At 34.8% G+C, this 26,727-nt stretch overlaps 1 protein-coding gene and 1 long non-coding RNA gene across 3 annotated transcripts in view; one reads left to right on the top strand and one right to left on the bottom strand.

The window, feature by feature from the left end:
- Positions 1-26,727, bottom strand: part of TDRD3 (tudor domain containing 3) — a 47,506-nt gene that overhangs the window by 13,802 nt on the left and 6,977 nt on the right. For both annotated transcript variants that reach the window (XM_015851686.1, XM_015851685.1), the window contains exons 3-11: positions 24,389-24,549; positions 21,937-22,078; positions 16,098-16,169; positions 15,395-15,544; positions 14,401-14,541; positions 11,012-11,168; positions 10,491-10,616; positions 2,163-3,001; positions 442-567 (exon numbers count right to left, since the gene is read on the bottom strand). In XM_015851686.1, the coding sequence (XP_015707172.1) occupies positions 442-567; positions 2,163-3,001; positions 10,491-10,616; positions 11,012-11,168; positions 14,401-14,541; positions 15,395-15,544; positions 16,098-16,169; positions 21,937-22,078; positions 24,389-24,462 (1,827 nt within the window). In that variant the 5' untranslated portion in view covers positions 24,463-24,549. The remainder of the gene's footprint in view (positions 1-441; positions 568-2,162; positions 3,002-10,490; positions 10,617-11,011; positions 11,169-14,400; positions 14,542-15,394; positions 15,545-16,097; positions 16,170-21,936; positions 22,079-24,388; positions 24,550-26,727) is intronic.
- On the top strand, positions 4,398-5,213 carry LOC107308091. The gene is made up of 3 exons (XR_001552635.2): positions 4,398-4,490; positions 4,575-4,638; positions 5,030-5,213. It is a non-coding gene; the product is annotated as an uncharacterized LOC107308091 (long non-coding RNA).

Below are 26,727 nucleotides of genomic sequence, written 5' to 3' on the forward strand. Positions count from 1 at the left end.
CAGATGTATTTGTTTAGCCATACATTCACACACAGTATAAGTCCTCAGGATATATAAAGACTGTTTACTAACCTTTACAGAAAAAAATACAACGTATACAAAATAAAACAATAATAATCTATGTTTAATACAGTAAATGAAACTTTTATAAATAATGTATGCATAAAACCATTTAGCTGACAGGTCAATTAAAGTATTCATTTTACAGCAATACAATTTAAATTTCTTATATATAAAGAACACTACATGATAATATACTTAGGAACATTAAGTAGATTCATATAGATAACTAAAAGATTTTGCTTGTGTATTCACTTCTTAACTATTTTTCTACACGTGCAATTATCACTCTTTGCAGGAGTAGGCATTCATTTGCCAAGTTATGTATTTTGTTACAGACTATGTAATTTATATGTTTGTATTCAATTTGTTATCACATACCCAGGTGTCTGCATGAATAGGCCTGATGTTGCTGAGAAGCACCTCTTCATAATTTCCATAGTCACAGAATTTAACAACTGCAGTCATTCCAGAAGAATGGAGAGCTTCAACTTCTGCCCGGTAGAACTTAAAAGAGAAATTTTCAAAGGTCATAAAATACTACCTGATGTGCCACAAACAGCTTGAAAACAACCTCTTCATTTTCACTCTCCTCCCCATTCTTGGTCTTGGTCAGTAAATTTTCAGTAAAATTTGTTGCAGATAATTATCTATTAAACTTTTACATGTCCCATGACTGAAAGATTGTGGCTGCATGTATTTAAAATACTCACTGAAAATATATACTACTTAGGACATTAGGTTGAACATTTAAAAGATCTTTTTTCAAAGACAAATTAATCATCAACACCAATGATGTTGTATATAAGAAATACTAATGCAAGACTTTCTTTTTAATTATTATTACTGTTTAAGTGCCTGGCAGGCACTTGCACACATACAACTATTTTAAGTATATAATAACACATAACTATTTAAGCACGTACTAAAATAAGATCCTTCTAAAATTCTTCCTTTTTTCATCACTTTCTTTTAGTAATTTATGCAAAGAAATCAACTGCTTTTGAATCTATTTTTCTTTCTGAACACATAGAAGTCATTATCATACAGCAAGATTAAAACTCATTGCTGTATTTTATCATTCTATTTTAAAATTATGCTAGATGCAAGCAGCAGCATTTGTTGTAACTGCTAAAAAAACAACCATCATCAAAACACACTGGATACTTCTCAGGCAGCAGTGTCGTATCTGCTTATTTTGCAAGTTTCATGCTTTTCAGAATTTCAACAACACATCTCATAGTGACATAAAGCGCTTCTGAAGACAGGAAATAATTCCTTAATATGCTATTATATTTCAAACAAATCCTTCCGAGATATATATTCATATTAAAGCACCAACTAACTATATGCTACTGCCATCAAAAATTTTGCATGACTTATTTCAGTCAAATAAAAAAGTGACACTGCTGAGCTAACAGTATCTACATCTCTTGTCATAAAAGAAATCTTATTAATTGGAAGAGGAACAATTTAAGCTTTGAAAAATCAGTAAAACAGAACTGTCATGCATCACACTCCATTTGTTCCACAGCTCCTTCAGCTAGGAGACTACTATTGATAATAAAATCCAGTCTTTTTGTAATGACTGAAATAAGAGTGGAATTTGTTTTAAACAGTCCCATCCCTGCAGACACTCCAGTCTTCTCCTGTACTAGTGAAGGCTGCATGATGTCTTATTCTAGTGGAAGTCATTACATATCTGTAGTTACAAACTACTCGGGATAACAGAGCATCCCAGTCTTATTCTTTAGAAAGTAACAAAGGCAACCAGACCCATTTAATTCCTTCAAATTTTAAACACCTACATGAAATATGTCTCAGTTAGGAGCCTAGCTATCCCATATGAGGGAAACAGACACTGTCAAGATGATCTGGGTCACATACTTTCAAGAAATTAATACAATCTACATATCTCCTTTTAAAACAAACAACAACAAACATGCAAAGAAAAAACAAAAAAACATTAGAACAAGAAGCAGGCCACAAAGCACAGTATACACCTATGAACAAAGACCTTTGTCTTTGTGCTGGTGTGCTAAGTCTACATCAAGTATATAAGAAAGCTAATTTGAACTACTCAACGTCTGGCAAACACATACCTTGTTGTCTTCCCAATAAAGAGCAAAACACTCATCCCCAGGTCTCCAGGTTTTTCCGTACTCTGCATGAATCGATGGTTCCATTATTTTCTCTGGTTTGATGGGCCCAGATCTCCTTTTGGGTCCAGTGTTGTAATACAAAATTTTGTCATCATAAGACGGAATCACATTAGGTCCTGGCGATTTGATAGGCCCTACTCGTCTTCCTTTCTGATGATGTTCTGTATCTCCATTCGGAATAGAATTAAAATTATCAGTTCTGCAAGTGTTTTGGTAATCATTATTCACACCAAAATGTTGCTCACTTTTTACCATAAAGGTTTCATTACTTATTGTTCGTGCTTTCCTATCACAAAAGTTTTCAGAATTGTGTATTTGATTTTCCCTTTTCCCACGTCTCTGGTTATTGTTGTCTGTAGTATCTTGAGCAGCAGAGTTCTCCTTGAATTCTGTGAAAGACACCCCTTTTCCTATTCTGTTTTGCATATTGTTATCCCTTTTTTTAAAGGAAATATCACTCTGGTGAGCAGCTACGGGATAACCCAAATCCTTTGGCCTATCATTTCTAGGATAATGTCTGTCACTTTTGATTTTCTCATCTGTCCAATGTTCTGAAGAGTTGTGCCTTTCAGGACCTCTGTTTCTTGGTAATCCCCCACTTTCCAAAGCCTGCCTTGAATTCTGAATATCTCTTTGAAAACGAGGGGGCTTCTCATTCCTTGGTTGTCTCATGTCATTGCGAGAAATATGCCTTGAATGATTCTCTTTGATGCCATTCTGTTCTGTATTCATAACTTTGGGCTGTACTTGATATGGTGGTTGAAATTGCAATTTTGGTTCTATGAAGAGAAAAGAATAATGATTATATATATAAATATATATAGTACAGAAATAGTGGATCAGATACTAAATGATAAAAGTGACAATATTATTCAGAAAAACAAGTAGCATTTACACGTGAGATAAATAGATGGAATTGTCCGTTGAAGTTTAGCAGATATTTGAACTGCAATTACCGATTAATAGAAAACACACATATGTCTTGGCGGTACTTAAATTAGTCATTAGTAAATGAGTAACAATTGTTTAAGAAAGACGAATTCTGATGTGAAGAAACAAAGAGGCAGGAAAATGAGGAGAAAAAAGAAATAGCTGTCATCTGAAAATTTTAATTCAGTAAAAATAAACTGCTAACAGCTGTTAAGCATTAACATAAAGGCAAGAAACAAAATTGATAGAATGAACACAACAGACAAACAAAATCTGATGGGAATAGCAAAAAAGTCCAGAATTATGAAGATAGTGATCAATAAGCCATAGCAGGGACTATTCAAGTGTAACCATCAAAAGACTCAGAACTCTCACTGATACTAAGTGGAACAAAATTATCATGGACCTAATGAGAAGGAGAAGATTTTCTATTGCACTGTGGGGTGAGAGAAGACCATGTAGTTCTGTGAAACTTAATGTGGATATTTTACTTTTACTTGTGATTTTTTTCACTTTTTATGAAACATTAAAGGGAAAAGCCAAAGGTCATAGATAAAAATGAATCTAAGAGGATCAAGCACAAGAAACAAATGAGCTAAAACATGACACTCATGGCTAAAGAGCTGGGTGGTAAGAAACCAGATGAGGTTTGATAAAAGCAAGTGTAGAGTCTTGCACCTAGGGAGGAATATTTGCATGCACCAGTACAAATTGGGGGATGACCTGCTGGAGAGGAGCTCTGTAGAGAGGGACCTGGGTGTCCTGGTGGGCGACAGGTTGGCCATGATTGTGCCCTCATGGCCAAAAAGGCCAATGGGGTGCATTAAAAAAAGCGTGGCCAGCAGGTTGAGGGAGGTGATCTTCTCCCCTTACTCCGCCCGGGTAAGGCCTCATCCAGAGTACTGTGTTCCGTTCTGGGCTCCACAGTACAAAAAAGACAGAGACCTCTTGGAAAGAGTCCAGCAGAAGGCCAGAAAGATGGTGAAGGGCCTGGAGCATCTCCCCTATGAAGAAAGGCTAAGTGAACTGGATTTGTTTAGCCTTGAGAAAAGAAGACTGAGAGGGGACCTGATCCAGGTCTATAAATATCTGATGTGTGGGGTGCAAAGTGGCAAGCCCAAAACGTCTGTCAAGGAAATGTTTATAAAACTTACGATTTGGTCAGCAAATCTTTCTGTTATGCACCTTCCTTCTCCAGACAAGTATTCCAGTGCCCACAAACAAAACAGTAACTAAGTAACAGTAACTAAGTCAGGTGAGATGCTTGTATCTTGTGTAAACGGAGGCAAAAGTTCACAGGACTGTGAAGTTATTCAAACCACTATGAAAGTACTGTTTGTAAGTATGGAATACATATCTGAAGAAAAAAAAAAAAGATAAATGAGTTTGCTCAGAAAAGTGGAAAAGCTTTCATGTTTCAAGTTTTCAATCAGATACTTCGAAAGCGCAATCCACACAGCTAACATAGCTGATGGATAACATACAGGTAATTACAATTTATAAATATTATTATTTATAAATAATTGATTTGTTTATTAGGAAATTGAATTTTGATAGCTATGTAGCAAGAAAGGCTTATTGTGCAGCAGTTAGAAACTGAGTATAGAAAAATCATTTTAGAAACTGAAGGCTTTAAAAAATAAAATGCTGGCCTTTAACTGTTGAAGCTATTACCCCTGGAATAGAATTATTTCACCTCCTTTAAATCCAAGCTGCACATTTAAATTCAGTCGAAGTGTAGCTGTTGGTGCAAGAAACAGAGACTATAGCCTATGACTTGCTCCCATCTCCCAAGTTCTTTTTAAAAGACTACTTAGACATGCCACCTCTCACTTGCTTTTTCTGTGATCCCATTATTTTTATAATTTGTTTCTCAGGAGATTCATTTTAACAGCAAGAGCATGAAACATTCACCAGAAGCTCAGTATATCCATTTGGAAGATTGAGGAGGCAATTCTGCACAATCTGAAACTGAAGATATTCGGGCTTGCTGCAATCAAAAATATCATTATGTTTATCACCAACTCTCCTAACTAACAATTAAAAACAAACAAACAAAAAAACAAACAAAGTTGTTAAATTTCATCTTTTCTTGAATATTCCAAAGATGTCTGTGAGTTTTTTGTGATTTTGGATTTTGTGAAGACAGAAGCATCTGCTTGTTCTCAGTCCCTGTGTACCAAAGGAAGATCATGCCCCAGTTGAATAAATATCTGGGACTGCCCCAAACCAATAGCAGAACCCTGCACTTATTGAACCTCATTATGTTTTCATGGGCCCTCTTCTACAGCTTGTCCAGGTACCTCTGGTTGACTTCCCTTCCTTCCAATGCACCAACTGCACCACTCAGCTTGGTGTCATCCGCAAACTTTGCACTCAATGCCATCATCAGTTCACTGATGAAAATGTTGAAGAGCACTTGTCCCAAGACTTACCACTGAGGGACACCACTTGCGACCAGCCTCCACCCTGACACAGAACCATTAATCACAACCCTTTGGCTGGATCCAGACAGCCAATTCCTAATCCACCAAAAAGTTCATCCTTCAAATCTATACCTCGCCAATTTAAAGAAAAGGATGTGGTGAGGAACCATGTCAATGGCTTTGCAGAAGTCCAGGTAGATGACATCCATCACCCTTCCCCTGTCCACCAAAGCTGTTACTCCATCATAGAAGGCCACCAGATTGGTCAGGCAAGGTCTTCTACCACTATTACCTTATTAATACTAAGGATTAGATACGTATCTCTACTAGTAACTTACAGAACCAAATGAAATGAAAAAGCTGCTGGTAATATATACACCATTTTCTGAAAACACTTGGATACACATTCCTTGAAGAAAGAATTCAAAATGGTAAGTATAATCACTGTAGGCATACTGTGACATTGCAAACACTGAGCACTCATGTCACTTCAGCTTGAATGGAGATGGCAATATTTCAGCTTGAAAGGAGATTAAGGCAAGTAATACTTAAAAATTTAAATGAGTTAATTTTCAATGACAACTGAGGCATAAAAATGGCAGAACAGTAGCATTTTCAGTAAATGATTTTCTAATAAGTGTTTGAATTCAGACTGCACAGGTGTTCTCAAACTTGGCAAAGAAATCTAAGATTTCTGAGAGACAGAAAACACCTGCAATTTAGCATAAGCATAAAGTATTTCTTGAAAAGTGTACTTGAAGGGCAGTCTGCAAGACAAATTAAAGTCTGGCATAAGAACGTAAGTGTGCTCTTAAAGGATGGACACATTCAGTAAGGAAAATAAGACCCGACTAAATGAAACTAAACAATTAGTCTACAGTCTGCTGACTTCCAAATAACAGGAAGTACAATTATATTTGTTATCATTTCTCTAGAATGAAAAAATGAGGTTTTTTTATGGAAAAAAAAAAAAAAGATTAAAAAAAAATGAGGAATGTTTTCAACTCTTCAAAAATGGTAATCAGTGTGGGTTTTGTTTTTGTTTTTCACAAAAGCACGACTGAAGAAAAGCACACCAAATTGCACACTGATCATTCAGAGAACACACAGAAAAAAACACATTAAAAAACAAGAATTGTCACAAAATATGTCATTTTTTGGCAACTGAGCATGAAGTCTTTATGATTTTATGAAGCACTACATTTTACTTCTTATGACATTTATGAAAACTTTTTATCCTTAGTTAAGAGGGGAAAAATTGCACAAAGTGAACTGTATTTAGCTTTATAGTCTCCATTTATGTGTTTTAAGCTGAAATACATGTGCTACTATAACCATTTTTTCTAATGAAAAAACACCACGCTTTAATACACGCCAGTATATTGGCTACAAGTACACTAAACCAAAAGAACCATAAAATTCCTGCTAAGCAAACACTCACTACACACCAGCAATATCATTTTAAAAGAAGCAATTCAATCCTTTCACAGTTCTTAGTAAACTACTACTACTTGCTGTTAAATTAGTAACAATAAGAAAGACATATATCCCACAGGGATTCTTTTTATTATTTTTCCTTTAAATGCCTTACAGCCACACATAAGAGAATTCTCTCAATATCTAACATTTTCTCTAATCTCTTAGATAAGATATCCAAGAATATATCCAAGGAAAATCAGTGTGTGTAATGGAAGAGGAAAAAGCACTACCTTTCTCCACTTCTATTCGATGCAGAAATCAGCTTCATTTTTCGGTCAACAAAATCAGCAGCCAAAAGACAGATCTCTAACCTAATTTTTTATATACGCTTTTAAAAATATGATCATGTTTACTACTTGAACACAATTTCACAAAATCTGATCTGCACATCCAGAATGCTTCTGTATTTGAAAGGGATTTTGTTCCAACATTTTAAATTTCAGGAAAATACGATGAAGAGGCATGTTACAAATGCTCTATCTACCACTAATGTAGTTTAATAAACAAAGTCATAAGATTGTGGATGCATTCCATAAATGAACCATATGCAACACATAAGTAAAACAATTCCAATGTACTTTTTTGGTCATCTTCTACTAACTATTTCTGTAAGACCTAGAGCCAATAATTAGACCAATAATTAACTACTTAAAAACACAATTTATAAGTGAGAAAGAGATACTGATGTAATGAAACTCATCACAGGGACAACCATTACATAGTAATATATATTTGCTATCAAAAGAACTATAAACCTACAATTTATTAAGTGAATGCTCTTCTGCTAATAGCTTAAACCACAGCACATCAAAAATGTTTCGTGAACTCTTGACATGGCTCATTGTCCGTATAACTGTACTTTCCTAGCCTCTGGATTTGCTGGTAGTTTCATTGACTCCTCACCTGCTGACACACATTTGCTTTGATATCAGGGACCACTGCATCTCACCTGTCCAGCCACTAATGAAATATGTTTTGGCACTGATATTTAAATGTTCTTTAATTTTAATGCTTCTATCATTGGTCAAGGGAGCTTTTCCTCATATGAAATTTCCTGCATACATGTAACAGGCAACAACTTGAACCTCTTCACCAAAAATTTGACATCAATGCCCGCAACTCATTTGTATGCATTTGTTATAAGTATAAATTTATTATGATTAAATGTATGCACATATATACAGACACACACACCTACATATATATCTATATACTTTCAGAAGTCAATGGGATAAACTAATGCTTCATAAATTCCTATTTTTCTTCCATATTTAAGTGATTTCTCTGTCCAATACAAATTAAGCATCCCCAAAGAGTCCCTGTGTAAGACTAGATTACTTCCCAGGTATTCATCATTTCACAGTTATTTGCACTTCTATCATAATCTCTGAGAATTCCAATATACTGTGTCATCTCTTTTCAGACAGAGCTCATACCTTGCAAGAAATTATTGGAGATACTGGTGAAAAACAGCAGTATGACCTTTTCAAAAAGGGCAATACATAACATTCCATTGAATGAAACTCTTCTAAATCCGTGACATAAGAAACCAGAACTCCAGACAGAAAAGACTCAGTAGTGGTGAAGAACAAGGTAGTTGTATCAGTCCTGAAGGCTGATTTACCTCTAATATACACGTATTCTTCTGTCCATCCTACCTTTTCTATACTTGCATCCTTTAGCAACATAAGCATCTCTGCCAATTTCCACACAATTTTAGCAGCCTTTAAACTGTTAAGAAGGTTTGGTTTGCACACACCTAATTTTCAGTTATTGACTGGATATTTCTAATTTACAGCCTGGATTCATATTAAAAACAAACAAATAATAAACACCACTAAGGTCTCCAAATTACGAGTAGATGAAAAGGCGGTATAGGAGCTCTCTTATCAATGACCATTTGGAAGGTCCCGGATAGGCTAATGCTCTTTTTTTTTTTTTTTTTTTTTTCCATTGGAATTGGAAACAACTTTATTCTTCAGCTTTCCTGTATAAGTCACCACAGTGTTATTTTTTTATGAAACTCCCATCTCATTTAGAACATTCCAGTTTTTGCTAGTATTTCTCACATGGATGAATTGCATCATTAGTTATTTCTGAAATCTTAAATTAATTCTGAAACATTACATCTTGTCCGTTCAAGTGCAAGGATAATCAGTAAGAGACCTTGACAGATTTCTTTAAAAAAAATGTGTAGCAGAAAAAATGAATTGGGCATTGCAATAGGAAAATATAACTAATAACTGTTTTCACCATCAAGTATTTTCTTTCTTTCTTTCTTTTCACCTCTTTTGTTCAATTTTCTCCATCTTTTAGTGCATCACTTCTTTTTTATTTATATCTAGTAAAAGTAAACAAAGCATTATTAAGAGACAACAGAGACTATTTGGAAACTCAGTTTGAAATTATTATATATAAATGCTGAGACTCCTTAAATGTCTCACTCCCTAAATGCACTCACTCTCTAACTAGAAAACACTGGTTCATGTAAATTAGCATGACCTTTATTTCACAAGTGTTATTTTATAGAGAAAAAAATTACAGCTCCAACACAAAACTTGACATTAAATAATGGAAACAGATATTTCAATTTCACATTGCCTACTGAAACACTTCCAAGACAAAATAACAGTCTTCTTTTATTACTCAGCTTACTGCGAGTTTTACTTCAATATGATAGCAGCCTCTGGAGACCTCAGGATGTATAAAGTGTAAACTTTTTTCATTCTAATGGATCTGTCTGCTAAAACTTCCAAAGTATGAAGTGATTTAGACATAACCAGATGTCTAGATTCGTAGACTGCATTCTTTTATTGCTTCTCAAGAAAGAAGCGGACATTCTAAAGTAAAAGCCCAGATTTTCTGTGCTATATCTAAATACTGTTTGCCTTCTCTCTGTCTAAAATACCACCTCTTCCTCACTCCACACAGTTATTAAACAGGAAAGCTGTGAGAAAAAGGTTGTTTAATATACTATAGCAAAACGCTGGGTGTTTGTTTGATTGATAAAAAAACCTACTTAGCTTACTGCATTTAACTGAGCACCACGCAGTATGTGCTGTGTAGAAGCTGAGAAAGGAGGACTGGAGTTAGGAATTTTTCCTTTGAATTACAAGAATGCCCACTAAAGTTGCAAGTGTATTTAATCAACCTATTACTAATAAGTGGTATTTATCTAATCTGATTTCAAAATTACTAATCTCGAAGTACTCAAACCTGAAGCTATTAGCTTTTTGGCAGCCAAGACAGAAACACAATCTACCACAGTGTAATTTATTTGAACCTTCTTCAAAGGAGAGGAAAAGCTCTCAAACACTTGTTTTACTGTTGACTGTAGTGAAACTTCTAGAAGCCAGTTTCTAGATAAAAAAGAAAAAACATCCACCAACTCTGGCAAATATTGATTCCAGATACTTCAATTTCAGTAACTTACCCTCTACAGTTAAAGTACCCATTTTTGATTCTAAGAAATCAAACAGTGTGCTAGGTGCAGATGGTCTGGCATTTCCTAGCTCTTCTTCATCTTCAGGTCTTATTCGGCCTCGGCCCTTTCCTTTACCTGCAAAAAATAAAACAGAATTTTTTAGAGGGAAGAGGGAAGAGGGGAGAAATAAAAAAACAACACTATGTACACATTTATTTTTCATTATTAGACTTAAATTACAGAATTTTTTTATTCTGTTAAAGGAAAAAAAAAAAAAAATCTATCACAAGAGAGATATTTTCCACAAAAGGTGAATTCAAATTCAGAAATTTTGTAAAGGATAATACACAGATGCCTTCACTAAGTATTCTCTCTCAGGTTTGCAATGTATTATAGCTGCTTAAAAAAAAAACAACAACAAACAATCATAGATATACTTTATGTAAGTCACATATTTTAGTAAAAACATAGTAAATAAATCTCTTTGCTCCTGAACACTTTGTTTTAAGATTCATCATTGTAAGTTATACCTCTAGGTGGTGGTCCCTGAAGGGGCTTTTGTTTATTGCTGTTGAGAAGAAAATTTAATGCTGCCTCTAGGTTGTTACTGTTATCCATAAGTGCCTGTCTTGCTGCTTCTTTACTGAATCCCATCTCTGTTATGTGTTTTAGAGCCTTTTCATCAACCTGAAATAAAAGATATTAACAAATAATCATAAGCTACAACAGAGACTCTATATAACCACCAGATATTACTTTAAACTTCTATCAGTAACTATTTTTTTCCATGTTGCATTCATGATAAAAATTTTAGATTAATGTATGGCATTCATAGATCACTTCTCTTTTAGTTCTCAGCAACTAAACAGTAGAGACTTCTTTTTCCAATTATTTTTACTTAACTCATTGATATTTTTCTTATTATTATTCTAATATTATGCAATTCAAAGCAGAATTTCCTCTTTTGCCTCTTTCTTTATTGTACAATAGAACAATCTGACAGGCTGTAACACAGTTGCTCTTCGATGAAAAATAAAAGGAATCTCTCCAAGCAACACTAATATAAAACTTGGTCCTTGTTTCTGTTTGGACCCTTTCATAACTTTTATAAACAATACAAAAATCATTTACACATTTCTTAAAATAAGGAGAAAATGTAATCTGAAAAGGTTTCAATAGGAATAAAAAAAAATACAACTTCCTTCTTCATTAATAGAATTTTCCTTATTCTGAACTGCACACAGTATGATTAGAAAAAGGCAATGCAAGAATCAGAGAGACTGCATAAAAGCCTCAGCTGGGACTGCCTCTTTTAGTGTGGACAAGCATTAAACAAAATGGGGCCAGGCCTTCTGCCCTTCCTCATCCCATACCCAAGCAAAATGATGCCAATTATCCATCTAGTACAACAGCTCTACTACAACTTCTCCAGAAGTTTTGATCCATTCACTTTTTGTTCAGTTACAATATATGCTCTGGGTCAAGAGCTATAAGTAGATCTCCTATCTGGGGAAATGGCATAGACAATTGGTGTCCGTGGTTAATGTATCAGTACTGGGACTTCAGTAAACCAAGAGATACAACAACTCTAAGAACTTCAAAAACTATGCTTTGAAACCCCAAAATCACTGCAGTGAGCAAGACATAGTTATGTTAACTGCTTTCCTGTGCACCTCTTTATTTCAAAATTTAACAGTATTCTTCAAATTAACATCCACAGATTGAATACCATTTAAAACATACTCAAAATCCAGAGGCAATGAAACATGGCATGAATGCCTATATGAAATCATCAAACCACCTGAATTCAATTTTCAGTAAACTAAATAAAATCTTGCTAAAACAGTATAATGGTTCTTCATCTGAGCCATTTGCTGAGATTTCTCTGCATGACAACAAGGATCCAACAGACAAAATTGCTGCTTTCTACTGCCTCAGCAAGCCTGCTTCATGCTTCTCACTCTTGAAGGTATGTAGCTGCCTTAAACCAAGAAAGAAATTCCAGCTTATTCTGTATCATTGGCTTTCACTTGTGGGAATCCTGTGCACAACAGTTATGTTCACCAAAGACTAGCCAGAAGTGACAGCTCATACGTACACTACTTGTACTTCAAGCACTGGATAAAAAAAAAAACACCTTTGGGAAGTCACAACCAGAGACCCAAACGAAAAGCAATTTCTCAGAAACAAAGACTGAAAAATGAGGGAATATCCAGACTATCTTTGGACAACAAAAACTTCCCCTTCAACTCCATTTACATAGCACAAATAATGCTGGTTCCCTTACTCAAAACTGGAATGGAAAATTATAGGACATGTGCAGATTTATAGGATAATCTGTTGCCTGTCTACAAGGAAATAGGAGAAACCACTATTTTGTGTCCTTTCCAGTGACGCAGTGTTTCAACTTTCTCCCAAGAATAGATGGAATGAAAACATTTACTGTTTTTATGTTTACATGCAAATTAACTACACACATAAACAATTAAATCAACTCCATATCACATTTTTAAAAACAACTAAAAAAGACCCCTTAAGTGCTAAGCCCTAAAATCACCATTTACAAGTAAAGGCTTTCTGTCTAGACTTAGTGGGTTCATATTCTTTTAAACAGCTTCAAAGTACGTTAAATGACATTAAGTTTCAAATACTGGAAGTACTGCCATTTTACAGTGCAATGTAAAGCAAATCCTCTGCACTTCATAGGAAAAACAGAAATTAAGTATTGCCCAATTTACATGGAAAAGGGGAACTAGTGTTGTTTTTTGTTTTTGGGGTTTTTTTGTTTTGTTTTGTTTTGGTTTTTTTTCCATTTGCTTTTAAAGTCTATTAGGTAGATACAGCTGTCAATAATCACAAAGTATATATTAAATAGAAGGATGACTAAAAGATCCCTTAGGATCCACGTTTCTACAATCTACATACAAGGATTAATGCATCTGTATATTTCTAAGCATAATACTGAAGATAACGCTGATGGAAACTCTTCAAGTTGCAAGGAGATAGCACCTATATGACAGTCAAAATTAAGCACTTACTGTTTTTAAGTGTTTTCTGACTGTTAAATCTTTGGTAAAAGTTAAGTAATGTAGAAGATATTTCAGCTATTTATTGTTGAATTTATAGTCACTCTAAGTCGATATTTTAATACTGGTTCACTGAATTATTAAGTTGTTAAATCTATTTCAGTCAGCCTGCTTTCATCATTCAAATCATATTTATTAATTGTCATTGTGTACTTGGGATTAACTCTGCCACTTCCATCAAATTTATAGATTGCTAAAGCAAGCGAAGCAAACTTCAATGACTGCTCGTCTTACACCCAATTAATTCAATGCAGCAATGTCAAAAACCACTTCTCAGTAAGCATGAAATTATGAAATGCTCTGAAAATGATTGCTTGGAATTTTGATACACCATTCAAATTCTCCAATGGTAACTGGCTTTACTCAAAACATTAACTATGTAAACATAACATAGAAGTGTCACAACAGAAGTATTTCTACTTCAGTACTTTCAATGTCACGAGTACAATTTAGTTTTCTGAAAGTCAAATGAACAGTTTAAAATTCTAAAATATTAATTCAGAAGCTACACTGAAATACCATTTGACGCACTGAACTTGAAGGATGAAAGTCCTCTTGTCTAACATGAATTAATAACTATTGAAACGAAGGACTACTGAGCTTATTAGAAGAATGAAGTTAAAACAAGACTGTAATGACCTATACCATACACAAAACTATTTTCCTATTTCGAGGACATTAAAAGAACATTAAAACTTCACAAAAATCATGTGGAATCTCAACTATCTCAGAAGGTACAAACGGAAAGCTCTTATTCTTTTGTTTTAATTTTTGTTACTTTTGCTTTTTAATAACAGAAACATTTATGCTTTCATTTAAATCTTATATCTTACCAGTTCTCTGTAGACACCTTCATTTTTTCCCTCAGGTTTTGTTATCTTCTCCTTCTGGAAAAGCTCCCTGTTTCGATTCCCTCCAGCACTTACACTAAGATTACTTCTGCTGCTACCACCACCTCCTCCAAATGTCTTGGTCTTTAGATAAGCATAAAAATAACATTTTAGCAAATGGAACTCAGAAAAATAAGCCTTAATATTTAGCTAGTACAAGAAGTGCAGTAAATTTGATGCAGCTGTATTTGCAACAATTAAACTTTGCATCAACAAGTAAAGCTCTGATTTACACACATACACCAAAAAGATGAATTTATTAGGTAGGACTTCTTGCTTATTACCCGATGTCCAAATGAGGCTGTAAAATGTGTACATAATTCTAGTTTTTATGAGTTACCAAGCAAATAATAAAAACAAACCATAATTTCTATACCTAAAATGGATAGCCATGGGAGGGCAAAAAATCTGCCACATTAGAGCAACATTTCCTAGCAGTTCTATCAAGTAGAACAGAAAAAATCACAGGGTTTTCAGAACTGAAAAAAGCAAATGAGTTTCAATAGCCTGCATTTTCATTTTCTTAGTTAAATGGTAAAACATATATATATATATTAATAAAGATATAAAAATAAAAATTATATCTACAATTAAAAAATATGATACATTTACTAGTTTTATTCAAATGAAAACATACACACTGAAAACATACTTAAAAACAAACTCAACAATCTGAAAAGATTCAGCTTTTGACTCATTCTTAAAGACATACATGAAGAGAATTACAGAATCACAGAATCACAGAATCGTAGGGGTTGGAAGTGACCTCTAGAGATCATTGTGTCCAACTCCCCCTGTCAAAGCAGGTTCCCTACACCAGGTAGAAAAGTATTCTAACAAGGCAAACATCAAAGTACTGGTCGGTGTGGAGACAAACACTTAAAATAACAAGAAAAGATCAATTGCACTAAGCAAAATGCTACAAATGCATTCTAACCTCCTTGCTCTTTGCAACTTCTGCAATGGCTGCTGTTCTTTGTTTTTCAAATTCATCATTGTCAGCAACAGGTTTTGTAGTATTTGTCATCTGCAGAGTCTTTCTGCGATCAAGCTCTCTGCTGTCCACTTGCGTGTGTGATGCACATTTCTGACAACACAAAGCAAAGCTTTAATTGACCCTTATCAATGGTTATTTGAAAACAAACAAACAAACAAACTCAAAGCATTATTCCACGAAAGTAGCACAACTTTAGAAAGATAACTGTGGACATCTAGCTACCTTTGCTGAAAGCAAAAGCAACTCATCCACCATGGATGCCAAAAAGAATGACGTTTATACTTTCAATATATTTCATGAAGCAGATAACATGATTCTTGTAAGTACCTTTGTCGTTTAAGGGTTTCTATTGATTCCTCCAAGCTATTGCAGGAAGAATCAAAGATCGCATGAACCAAACAAAATTTTAAGTTTGAAACTGACAATTTAATATTTTCCTCTCAAAGCATTTGGACTGAAACCTACATCTCCACTCCCTTTAAACAAGGCCTTTTATTTATTTATTTATTTATTTTAAATTTATAATATATTTTATTCATAGTGCCTAGATAGCCTTTATCTAAATGGAACAGACTGTTTCATTAAATGTCATCATGGCTTTAACTTGTATGCGATACCCGAATTACTAAGAAACATACTATACCTGTCCGAAAGGCAAAAAAGGGGGAGGACCGCCTTCTGTTCCAATATTACTCCTACTATGTTTTGCTAAACTCTGTAAAAGAAAGATTTTGATTAAGAAATTGCAAATATATATATTTAAGTATAGGTATATATATGTCAGCATTTCAGAAAATACATGAAATGTGCAAGACTAACATTTTAAGCATGGAAAATAAAATATTTTACATTTCGAATCCTGGGGCAATTCATATATGCATGTAGAACGATGAATGAGGGGCACAGAGAGGAAGAAAACACTCAAAACTGCAGAATCATGAAAACAGTAGATATGGCAAATGCAGAAAATTGAGTTTTACCCCAATTCTACAGCAATAGAGCAAGGCAGAACACAAATAGGTAGCAAACTCTTTAAATATCTATTTATAGCACCAGACATTTGCTTCTAAATACAAATAGTTTTAGCAGGTTTAAATAGGGTCCATACAAAGTGAGCCTAAAGAAGAGGAAGGTCTTAGTGACCTTATCAAATATCTGAAAGGAGAGTGTGAATCAGAAAGTCAGGTTCTTCTCAGCAGTGCCCACTGACAGGACAAGAGGCAATAGGTACAGACTAAAACCCAGGAAGAGCTATTTTAAGTCAAGATTACTGAACACCACTACAAGTTGCACAGAGAGACTGTGGAGTCTTCCTCCTTGTAGATCTTAAGTTGTCCTAGCCTGAATGTAGTCCTCAGCAACCTGCTCTGGGTGTCCCCACTTGAGCAGGGATTAGATCACGTTACTGATTTCCAGAGGTCCCTGATAACCTCAAACATTATGTTTACATTTAGGTTCATCAATTATACAAATACTGAAAAAAATTAGCACAATACAACAATTCTGGGTGCAAGGTGTGTGTAAGGGCTTGGGCTATATGTCCACTCCTAGAAAAACACCTTGTTTTGCCACTCTTGGAAACAAGATACTGCACCAGCTGGATACTTCCTATGGCATTATGAAATTATAGTACACAGGCTAAATTGATCAGTTCTTTAGATAGAACCATAACAGTTAGCATAATCATTATCGATGCTTAGTATGTGTAGTATAGAAATGCTATAAATAGTTAGTCAGAATCGGACAATTGGTAACCTAGACTTGAAAAACAACAAGAAAAGCATTCTCAAATAATATGAATTACTAGTAACCTCCAATACCAAAACAAAAACAAAGAAAAAGAAAACAAAAAAAAAGGATTTGTAAGACACCACTTTAAAACACCTGCTCATGGTTGATGAAACATTCTTTTGGGCATTTTTGTTGTTTTGTTTTTTAAACAAGCTTTGACAACAGCTGAAAACTGGAAAAGAAATTCATTGGAACTGATGCTGTGGTAAGAATTAATTATTCCACCTTATAAATAAGACGGTTGTTCTGAAAGTAATGCCTCCTGTTTTATTACACTGGCCCATAAAATCAGAGACAGATGGATGTTGGTGATGTAACAGTAGAGGATGAACCTTCTCACAAATAATCCATTACATTTTGTGGCCATGTGACAGATACGGCAGAGTGGCAGTCTGACTTTATGGTGCTTGACATGGAAGTACGTTACTGAATTCCTCCATGAGGAAAAAAATTGCACCCAGTAAGATTCATTCATCAATACTTCCTGAATATTTATGGAAAGCAAAAAGTAGAGGCCAGTAAAGTGCATAGCTAATGGTGGTGACTATGCTGAAAAGTAGTGTTTTGTAGATGAGGATTTGCTCTATCAACCAGTGTTATTGCTCTTTTTACTTCTTGTAGTTTCCAGGGAAATAAATAGGAGGCATTACTTTCAGAGCAACCTATGTATCTCATTTAAAAATTAGAAGAAAAAAAGAAAAAAAATTAGATTCTTAATGCTGTTAAAATACCTTAAAATTTTATTTCCTATACTGCATCTATTTATTATCTTCTGTTTTGGGAGATTTTTTTGGTGCTGTTTGATCTTGTTTATAAACGCTGGGACAGTTGTGCATGATTACATGGATCAATTAATACTCAGCAGTGGCAGACAAAGACCCTTGCAAAATAAATAAATAAATATTTTCTTCAATGTATTTATAATCTAGATGTACAATTTACTTAACTCCATCATATGAGAACTGCAGTAAATGTCAAGATATTTTAAGTCATTATACTGTTATTATACAATCAGGGAATTTCTTAAAACGTGTAAAATATTATTTCCCATAAGTTTGTACTACACTCAGGCTTTTTGTTCACTCTTTTGAGGTAAGCTACTTTTATTCCAGAAGCAAACTACATTTTCTAAATCATCAGTGATCATTTACTGCATCCCAGGCAAAAAGTAAAATAATAAAATTCTTTTCCTCTTTTCTTTTTTTCCTGGAGAAGAAGAAAGAGCTTGATAAAATATTCAATGAATTATTCAAAAGAAAGCACTTACAAGTGCAGAAAGCATAAAATTCTAATGCTTTAGCAGCAATTGATTCACTTAAGTGTTCTCTTTGAATTACAAGCAAACCAATGGCTGATGACTGCAGTAAACTCCTGTTGCTATTAACTAAAGCTGCACAGTACAACACGCATTTCATGGGCAAGGTAAGGCAAAAATGAGCTTTTACAGCCAAGCTCCATGCGTCTGAGCACACACCTAGCATTTCAGTCAGGATTCATTTCACCCAGCTTTTTACAGCATCTAAAATGTAAGTGTCTGCATCTGAGTTAGTGACATAAGGTTCTATTTAGAAAAGAGGGTAAATGGGATCTTCTAAGGGATTATGTCACTCCTCACATGCATCACACCTTAAAACCTGCCTGATCCCCCCTACTGACTGTAAAATGTGTCTAAATCCAATAGACACATTATAGACATCATCGAAGGTTAGCCTAATGAATCCGTATAGCATAAGCCACCCAAAACCTGGCTCTACTGAAACTGTGCTAATCCCTGAAGCCACTAGAGCCAAAGCAATACCAAAGGAGAAAAAAAAAACAACAACAAAAAACAAACAAACATCACGACCAGAAAACTGGGAGCACTGTGCACGAAAGATTACTGCAAATGCATTCTCATCAAAATATCAAAGTACACCCATGGCATATTGTCTTCAATTTCCAAATAATCAAAAGGCTTATATGCTAGCAATTCCTCACTCCTTTATTCACTGTCACTCAAAAAGCAACACTCTACAATTAAATTTCTGGGTAAGAACTACCTTACAATAAATTTGAATGCTACAAAGAATATCACGCTTATTTCACTTGAACTACATTATATTGCCTGATAACATTGCATTAATTCCATGTATGCTATACTTACAGTGTAAGTCTTCTCCTACTAAAACCTCCCCAGGTTCCTCCCCAGAGAAATTACCAGTGTCATATCAAATTACACAAAACAGTAATTCATCTGCATCTAGAGGCAGACAAACAGGTACCAGGGCTATAATTTAATTTTGGACAATCAACTTTAATACTAATGTGTAGAAATGTTTGATTTAATGACACTAATTTTTAAAACAAGTATGAAATCAACTTATTCCATTTTCTACACAAGAAGACCAGTTAGCAATCATTAGAAATACTGGAGAGAAAGAACTGGCTTGAAAAACAAGTAATTTGCAATAGTTTTCTGACTTCCTTTGCAAACACAATTCAGTATTTCACTCAGCCTTGACTGGCATGATTAGAACTGGCAACATCCTTACTCAAATATCTTTGAGAGTTGACAGTCTTGCTATTTGTCACTCATTCTTTTTTTTGTAAAGCTTCCAGAACTGGAAACATCAAGCTCATGTGTAAACTACTATCGAAGTAGCATCTGGCTTCTATAGACTTACTTCAGACCTATCTATCTAGTTGTCAGTCCAGATAGAGACCTGGCACAAAGAGCTCCAGTGGCAATGGTTTACCTGTCCAAACTGATTTCTTGTTGCCTACTGTTTTGCTGCTGATATGTTCACATCCTCAATGCAATCAGGATAATGTTGTTTAGCTAGGAAAATAAATGGAAAACTCTGGCAAACTCGCTACAGTTCCCTGAAGAGGGTAAGGAGAGATGTAGGTGCCAGTCTCTGCTCCCTGGGAACCACTGCCATGACCTTTGGGAATGACACAAAGTTGTGCCAGGAGAGGTTCACACTGGATATTAGGAAAAATGTGTTTACCACAAGGGTGGTCAAACACTGGAACAGGCTTCCTCTCCTAGTGAGGTGGTTGATTTCCCATGCCTGTCAGTGTTCAAAAGACATTTGGATAATGCCCTCAATAATATGCTTCAACTTTTGTTTAGCCCTGAAGTGGTCAGGCAGTTGGACTGGTTGTTCTTTGTAGGTCCCTTTCAGCTATTCCATTTCAACTGCAAAATGAAAACAGAGAACTAAAGGGATAGCAATAGGGAGCAATTAAGTTACTGTACTGTATCTAATAACAACAACAAAAGTAAGTAAAAACAAACTCTTTAAAACACAGCCAATTATACTGGCTTCAATGCGGAAAAAACTTGCTTTGGTCAGCAGTATGGTTATAAAATGGTTTGCTTCCTTGTAAACAAAAAGTATTCCATAGTTATTTCTTGACATTCACCTCAAAAGCAAATTAGTATTTACAGTACAATATTTCTTTGTGGAAACACAGGTAGGATAAATATGAAAACAGACCTTCCAAAATGTCACTAGCGAAACAAACATAGAAACAAGACTGTTCAAAGCATTAATAATAAAGCTAGCTGATTCTATTGACTCCTCTCTTTCCAATTAGTTGGCATTGTTAAAAATGTATTAGTTCAGTGTGTGTCCCTTATCTCCTACTTATCAACCTTAAAATTCCATGTTCTTGTTATCTGGAGAGAGAATCCACAAGATTTATACTAAATATGAACAAAAATGATGAGATGGTTCTGTTGCTGGTCCCAGAACCTTCATTTTAGTCAGGCAGACAGTATCATTTAAAACAAGAAATGACTGGGGGGGAAAAAAAAAAAGCTAAGCATACTATCCATTCTGGCTGATTCTGTAACTCATATATTCTACCAGTCTTGTCCAAGTTTGCTCAAATCTATAAAATGCAAAATACCACCAAGGAAGGCTAAGCCATAACAATAAACAAACCTGTCGAACTCAGTATCATAAAAAAATATGTTTCACACAGAAACAAATATCTTCATAAGAAGCAACTCGTTGCTTCAGAGATAGAAACTAAGCCTAGATGCGTGTTTCTATCTGTATCACTCACAACTTCACATCCTAGGCATTTCCACTCATTTGTAAGGGAATTCAACAAGTCATTTTCCTGCTGCAACTTCCATTTTATTAAGGTAGTAGCTACGCAAATAAAGGACCTTATAAATATTCATGGCTTGCTGAAAGACTTTAAAAGCCTCCAATTTCACCTTCTAATCATATCTTACCTAAAGCACTGACTAAAACTGCCGAATAGTATTCTTAAATTAATAATAATTTTTTAACGTAGTAACTTGAGATTACTAACTTCAACACTTCTTATAAAATTCCTGTATATTTTGCATCAAAATTATACAGTTTGTAGACTGTAAAAAGTTGAATTCTCTAATATTTTGGCATCAAAAATGCTATTTAGAGGAATAACTAACCATTACTGCATAATGCAGTCAGTATGGTTGACAAATGTTTTCAAGCCCTGCAGGAATTAATTCTCATGCAAAGATAAACTATAATTTCATCAGCAACATCATACATGAGACACATATTTGGCTTAATTCCTACAAATATTTGGACAGTAAAGTCTAAGTTCTTGTAAAAGAAAGGTTCACAGCCAACATGTTATTCTTTAAAACATTAAACATAATTTGAATCCTGTAAAATGAAGCATTTCCAGTGGTGTTACCTCACCCTTTGCAATTCCCACTTTTCTATAAGATGCTCCACTTCACCTCCAAGAACTGCAGTGTTACTATCATCCAACAGCAAGAATCCATTCCTTACTTCAATAATTCCAGAAAGTTTAATTTTTGTTCCAGGTGGAGTGTTCAAGCTAGAAGCAGAAACAAAACCAGGTATTTCAAAAATGTTATTTTATATCCTGCCATCAAAAGCAAAGAAAACTACACTCCCATTATACTTTCAGCATTGTTGTATTCCATAATAAATAATTAGTATCAAAAACCTTCACAATAATTCCTCAGTACGCACAGCAGTTTTCAGTAGCTTTTCTGGAACACTTCCCATTCCTTATACAAAGATGCCATATTGCAAATTATATTCTAACAGAGATGAATGTTTGCAAATTGTCTGTTTGGTTAAAATGCAATTTAACAGTACCAAGCTAAGGATGTGATTTGCCAAGCCTAACAAAAGATGTCTCACAGTCAGATGTCTAAGTTCTCATCCTAGTACTCATTTATAGTTGAGCAACAGACAATTTCTAGTTGGTTAATCAACTCATTTGTTTTAGACATTTAGGTTAGAACAAAAACGTAGTTAGAAAAGACGCTGTCTATTCACTACTAACAGCCAGGACTGTTCCAAAATAAATACAGACTATGCACCTTGTGGTGCTTCTTCTCTCATTATTCTTTGATTTAAAATCAGATAGATGTTCTCTGTGAACAGCTCCCACAAGTAGGCACCTATCTCCTTTTTATTTGAATCTACCCTATAAGAAGAACAACAGCAGATGCATAAAAGAATCACTCATTTATATCTCCTAGTAGAAAGCAATGACAAGCAGCAAAATCTGGAAAGAATTATTTTTATTGCAAGACACAAAAGAAGACACAGTCAATTATAACTTTCCAAATAAGAGACAATAACCTCCTCAAAATATCATAAGGATAACACTGCAGTCACAGAAAAATGCCACACACTTAGGAACACTCATAGTTGAGTCAGCCAATTTTAGTTCTAGTGACTTCAAACTCAGCAATATTAATGAATTTCCTGTATTGTTCTAATAGAAGCAAAGAAAATAAAAAATGTAATAAAATGAATGGAAAAAACTCATATCAGTACTACATAAAGTGATGAGCTGTGATGTTTTGGAGATCTTATGTAAAAGCTTTCAGATTAGGTCTTCATCTAGAATTCACTTACACAGGAGTGTTTGCCTTTTCTTTTTACATTCATATTGGAATCTGATATTCTAAGTTGTGATTGCACAAACTAAAATTGAAGTATTATTAAGTGCTTGACTTTTAAGACAGCATTATTCTAAACTGCAAGCTGGCTCTTACTCAGAAAAAGCAGTTTAACAGTAAAAGGAGCCATTTAAAAACAAAGCATAAAAGGTCTGTCCAGCAGAAAAAGACAGAATCTGGAATTAAGAGTAAAATAGACCGTAACTCCAGAGACTACACACTGGAAATTGTTTTCAACATCTTAATGATCAAACAACAAGAAATTCCCATACTCAGTTCTCTTGTGGTTCATTTTTAACTGGGAAAAAAAAAAAAAAAAAAAAAAAAAAGTCTAAGTTAAAATCTTGGTCATGGAAAAGCATTAATAGCTGCATGAAGCATGAAGTTAGGTGAACCAGTCCTGTAATATAATCGTTACCAAGCCAGACAAAATATCTACTAAAAATGAAAATTTGGCTCAGATTCATACACACCAAAAAGTCTGCTTGCCTTGTTAAGTCTGACTCAGCAGACAGCTGCAGAAATTCTTTCTTGGACTATCTATTTCAGCCTAAATTGTACTGTAAATTCCATAAATTGCATTGCAAATTCCAGCTTCACACGCTACATTTAAGGTTCTCTTGTACACAAAAAAAATCTGAGAAGGAAACAATAATAAACCAAAAACTATGACTGCCTGTAGTATTCATTAGTTTCATACATCTCCACTAGATTTTGTTGTAGAAGAGTTAATTTCACTTGACATTTCTTTACTCTAGAGGTTACTTATCATCATATATTTTTAGATACCTGGGTACAGCTACAGTACAAATCAGTACCTCATAAAAAAGCTGGGGTGCACAGAAGTGAATGAGGTGTTGTTTTGGTTTGGTTTTACTTGTTTAATATATAGATGTAGAACTCCACTGATGTGCTACAACTTAACCTTACACTTTCTTCCACTGGGGTTTCAAATGCAACAGACACAGCAGAACATGTAAGTTTTCTGTTATCAGAGAGGTCAGATAGCCAAAACTAAATTAATTTTTATATTAGAAGGAAGCAGTAAAGAAAAAGATCAAGAGAGATAGACAAGATAATATAATCAAATCTTTTGCATTCCCATTTTTCCTTAAAAAAACAGGATTTTTTCCCATATATATTTCTAATTCCATTATTTTTAGGGCATTTAAGTATGAAAGCAAAACTTTGAAAAGAAAGTTGCTCACCTTATTTTTGACATGCTATTGTATTCTATAGCTGTGCAGCTTGTATGTCCATCAGTCATCTGTAAACGTAACATTCTGGGTGCAGCCTGAGATTCTTCATTATCCTTTGGTGCAGAAACATTGCGTATTTTCTGTATTTGCAGAACACATGGACCTTCCAGCTACATATGCAAAACAGAAAAGACAAAAATGTTAACATCGTGAAGCACACACACTACAATATCAAGACATACTAACAGATGCCCCCAGGCAACGTGAAGTGCAATTTTATCAGTCACCTAAAATTCCTATCACTCATACTGTATGTTGTAAAACATGACAAAAAAATGTCTTTTTCTGCTGTAATTCACAGCTGTAATGTTTCATACATGTCTGCAATACTAACTATGGAAAAGAAAGACTAATGGGGATGGGGGGGAAAGGACAAAAAACAAAATAAAAAGCAAAACAAAACAACAACAGTAAAAAAATATAGTCTCTTCTAAATGCTATGGTAAGCCCAGGTAATATCTTACATGCTGCACCACCAGTCTTCATAGGCAAAGTGTTCTAAATTAAAAAAACAAAAACAAAAACAAAAACAAAAACAACCATCTTTGAAGACTTACTGCAATAGGACTACAAGTACAACAATTTTGTAAACACCAACTTGGAACACCTAATAACCTCAAGATACATAAGAGATTCTTGGTTATCTGAAAATGCAGTATATACTTCAATATATGACATAACTTATGTAAACAACCAAAAAAAGGAAATAAAAAACGACTTTCTCCCATTTTGGTTACAGCTGAAAAAAAAGTCACAATGGTTATTTTCTTTTTCTTCACTTTTTAAGGAAGTAGGGTTCACTCTGATTCTTCTGAGAAATAAAACTGAAAATATCTGTTGCTCTAGTACCCAAGAGCAGAAAAGATGAAAAATGTGCATTTCCTCAATTTCTTTCCTTTAAGAAAAAAAGAGAACACATACACAAATAATAATAATAATAATAAAAGTAGCAGTGACAGTAGAAAAGAAGTTAGAAGATGAGGAAACAGGAACTTCATATAGGATGCAAAGACGAGAAAGGGAAGCTACACTGGAATACTGTTAAAGCAGGAAATCATACAAACAGGAACACAGAAAATTTTAGTTCTGGGTGCTTGCTTTTGTTTTTTAACAACTGTTTGATAGACTCCTTAGAAATCTGGAGTGCAAAGAAATGAAGGGTAGGCTAACTATGAATATATATGCAAATAAATTCAGGTTTTCTTATCTACTGTGTCAGGCACGCATTACAATAAAGCACAGCTGCACATTTGTTGAGCTTAGACAATGGTGTCTGCTTCCTTAACAAAGAAAATCATGTTATTTCAAAAAAACAGGTGCAAAAGAAGAATAGAAGCATGTGGTTTTCTTAAATACATCCTATATTAAAGACAAAATTATTTTTATGAACTTCAGCAGGATCACAGAGCTTCTTCATTTCTGAGTCTCAATTCAGCTCAGTTGATATTTCAGCTTTCATATAATCTTACGAGATCATATAAAGATGGCAGAAAACAGTGCTAATCTTCCCACAGAACAAGAAACACCATCACAAGATCATAGGCGAATCCAGAATCATAGAATGGCTTGGGCTTCAAGGAAGATCAAACTTCATCTACTACCAATCCCTCTGCCAGCAAAGGGGATCTGATCCAGGTCTATAAATATCTAAGGTGTAGATGGAGTAAATATCTAAGGTGTGGATATGTAAGTGGCGAGGCCAAACTCTTTTCAGCAGTGTGTAGAGACAGGACAAGGGGAAATGGCCAGAAACTGGAGCATAGGAAGTTCCACACAAATGTGCGCAAGAACTTCTTTACGGTGAGGGTGATGGACCACTGGAACAGGCTGCCCAGGGGGGTTGAGGAGTCTCCTTCTCTGGAGGTATTCAAGACCTGCCTGGATGCCTACCTGTACAACCTGGTGTAGGAAACATGCTTTGGCAGGGGGACTGAACTCGATGATTTCTGAAGGTCCCTTCCAATTGCTACAATTCTGCGATTTTGTGATTAAGTCATGTATTAGATCAGGTTGCCCAGGGCCTCATCCAGCCCAGTCCTGAACACCTCCTGGGGGAAATATTCCACAATTTCTACGTGCAGCATGTTCCAGCACCTCAGAATCCTCTCAGAGAAACATGTACACATGACATCTAATCTAGACCTCCCCTCTTTCAGATTAAAACCATTGCCCTTGTTCTGTCACTTTCTACCCACATAAAACACTGATTTGCCTTCTTCTTATAAGCTCTCTTAAGTAATTTGAGGTCATAATGAGGTCTCCCCAGAGCCTTCTCTCCTTCAGGCTGA

The sequence above is a fragment of the Coturnix japonica genome, chromosome 1 (genome assembly GCF_001577835.2).
Source record: "Coturnix japonica isolate 7356 chromosome 1, Coturnix japonica 2.1, whole genome shotgun sequence".
NCBI lineage: Eukaryota > Metazoa > Chordata > Aves > Galliformes > Phasianidae > Coturnix > Coturnix japonica.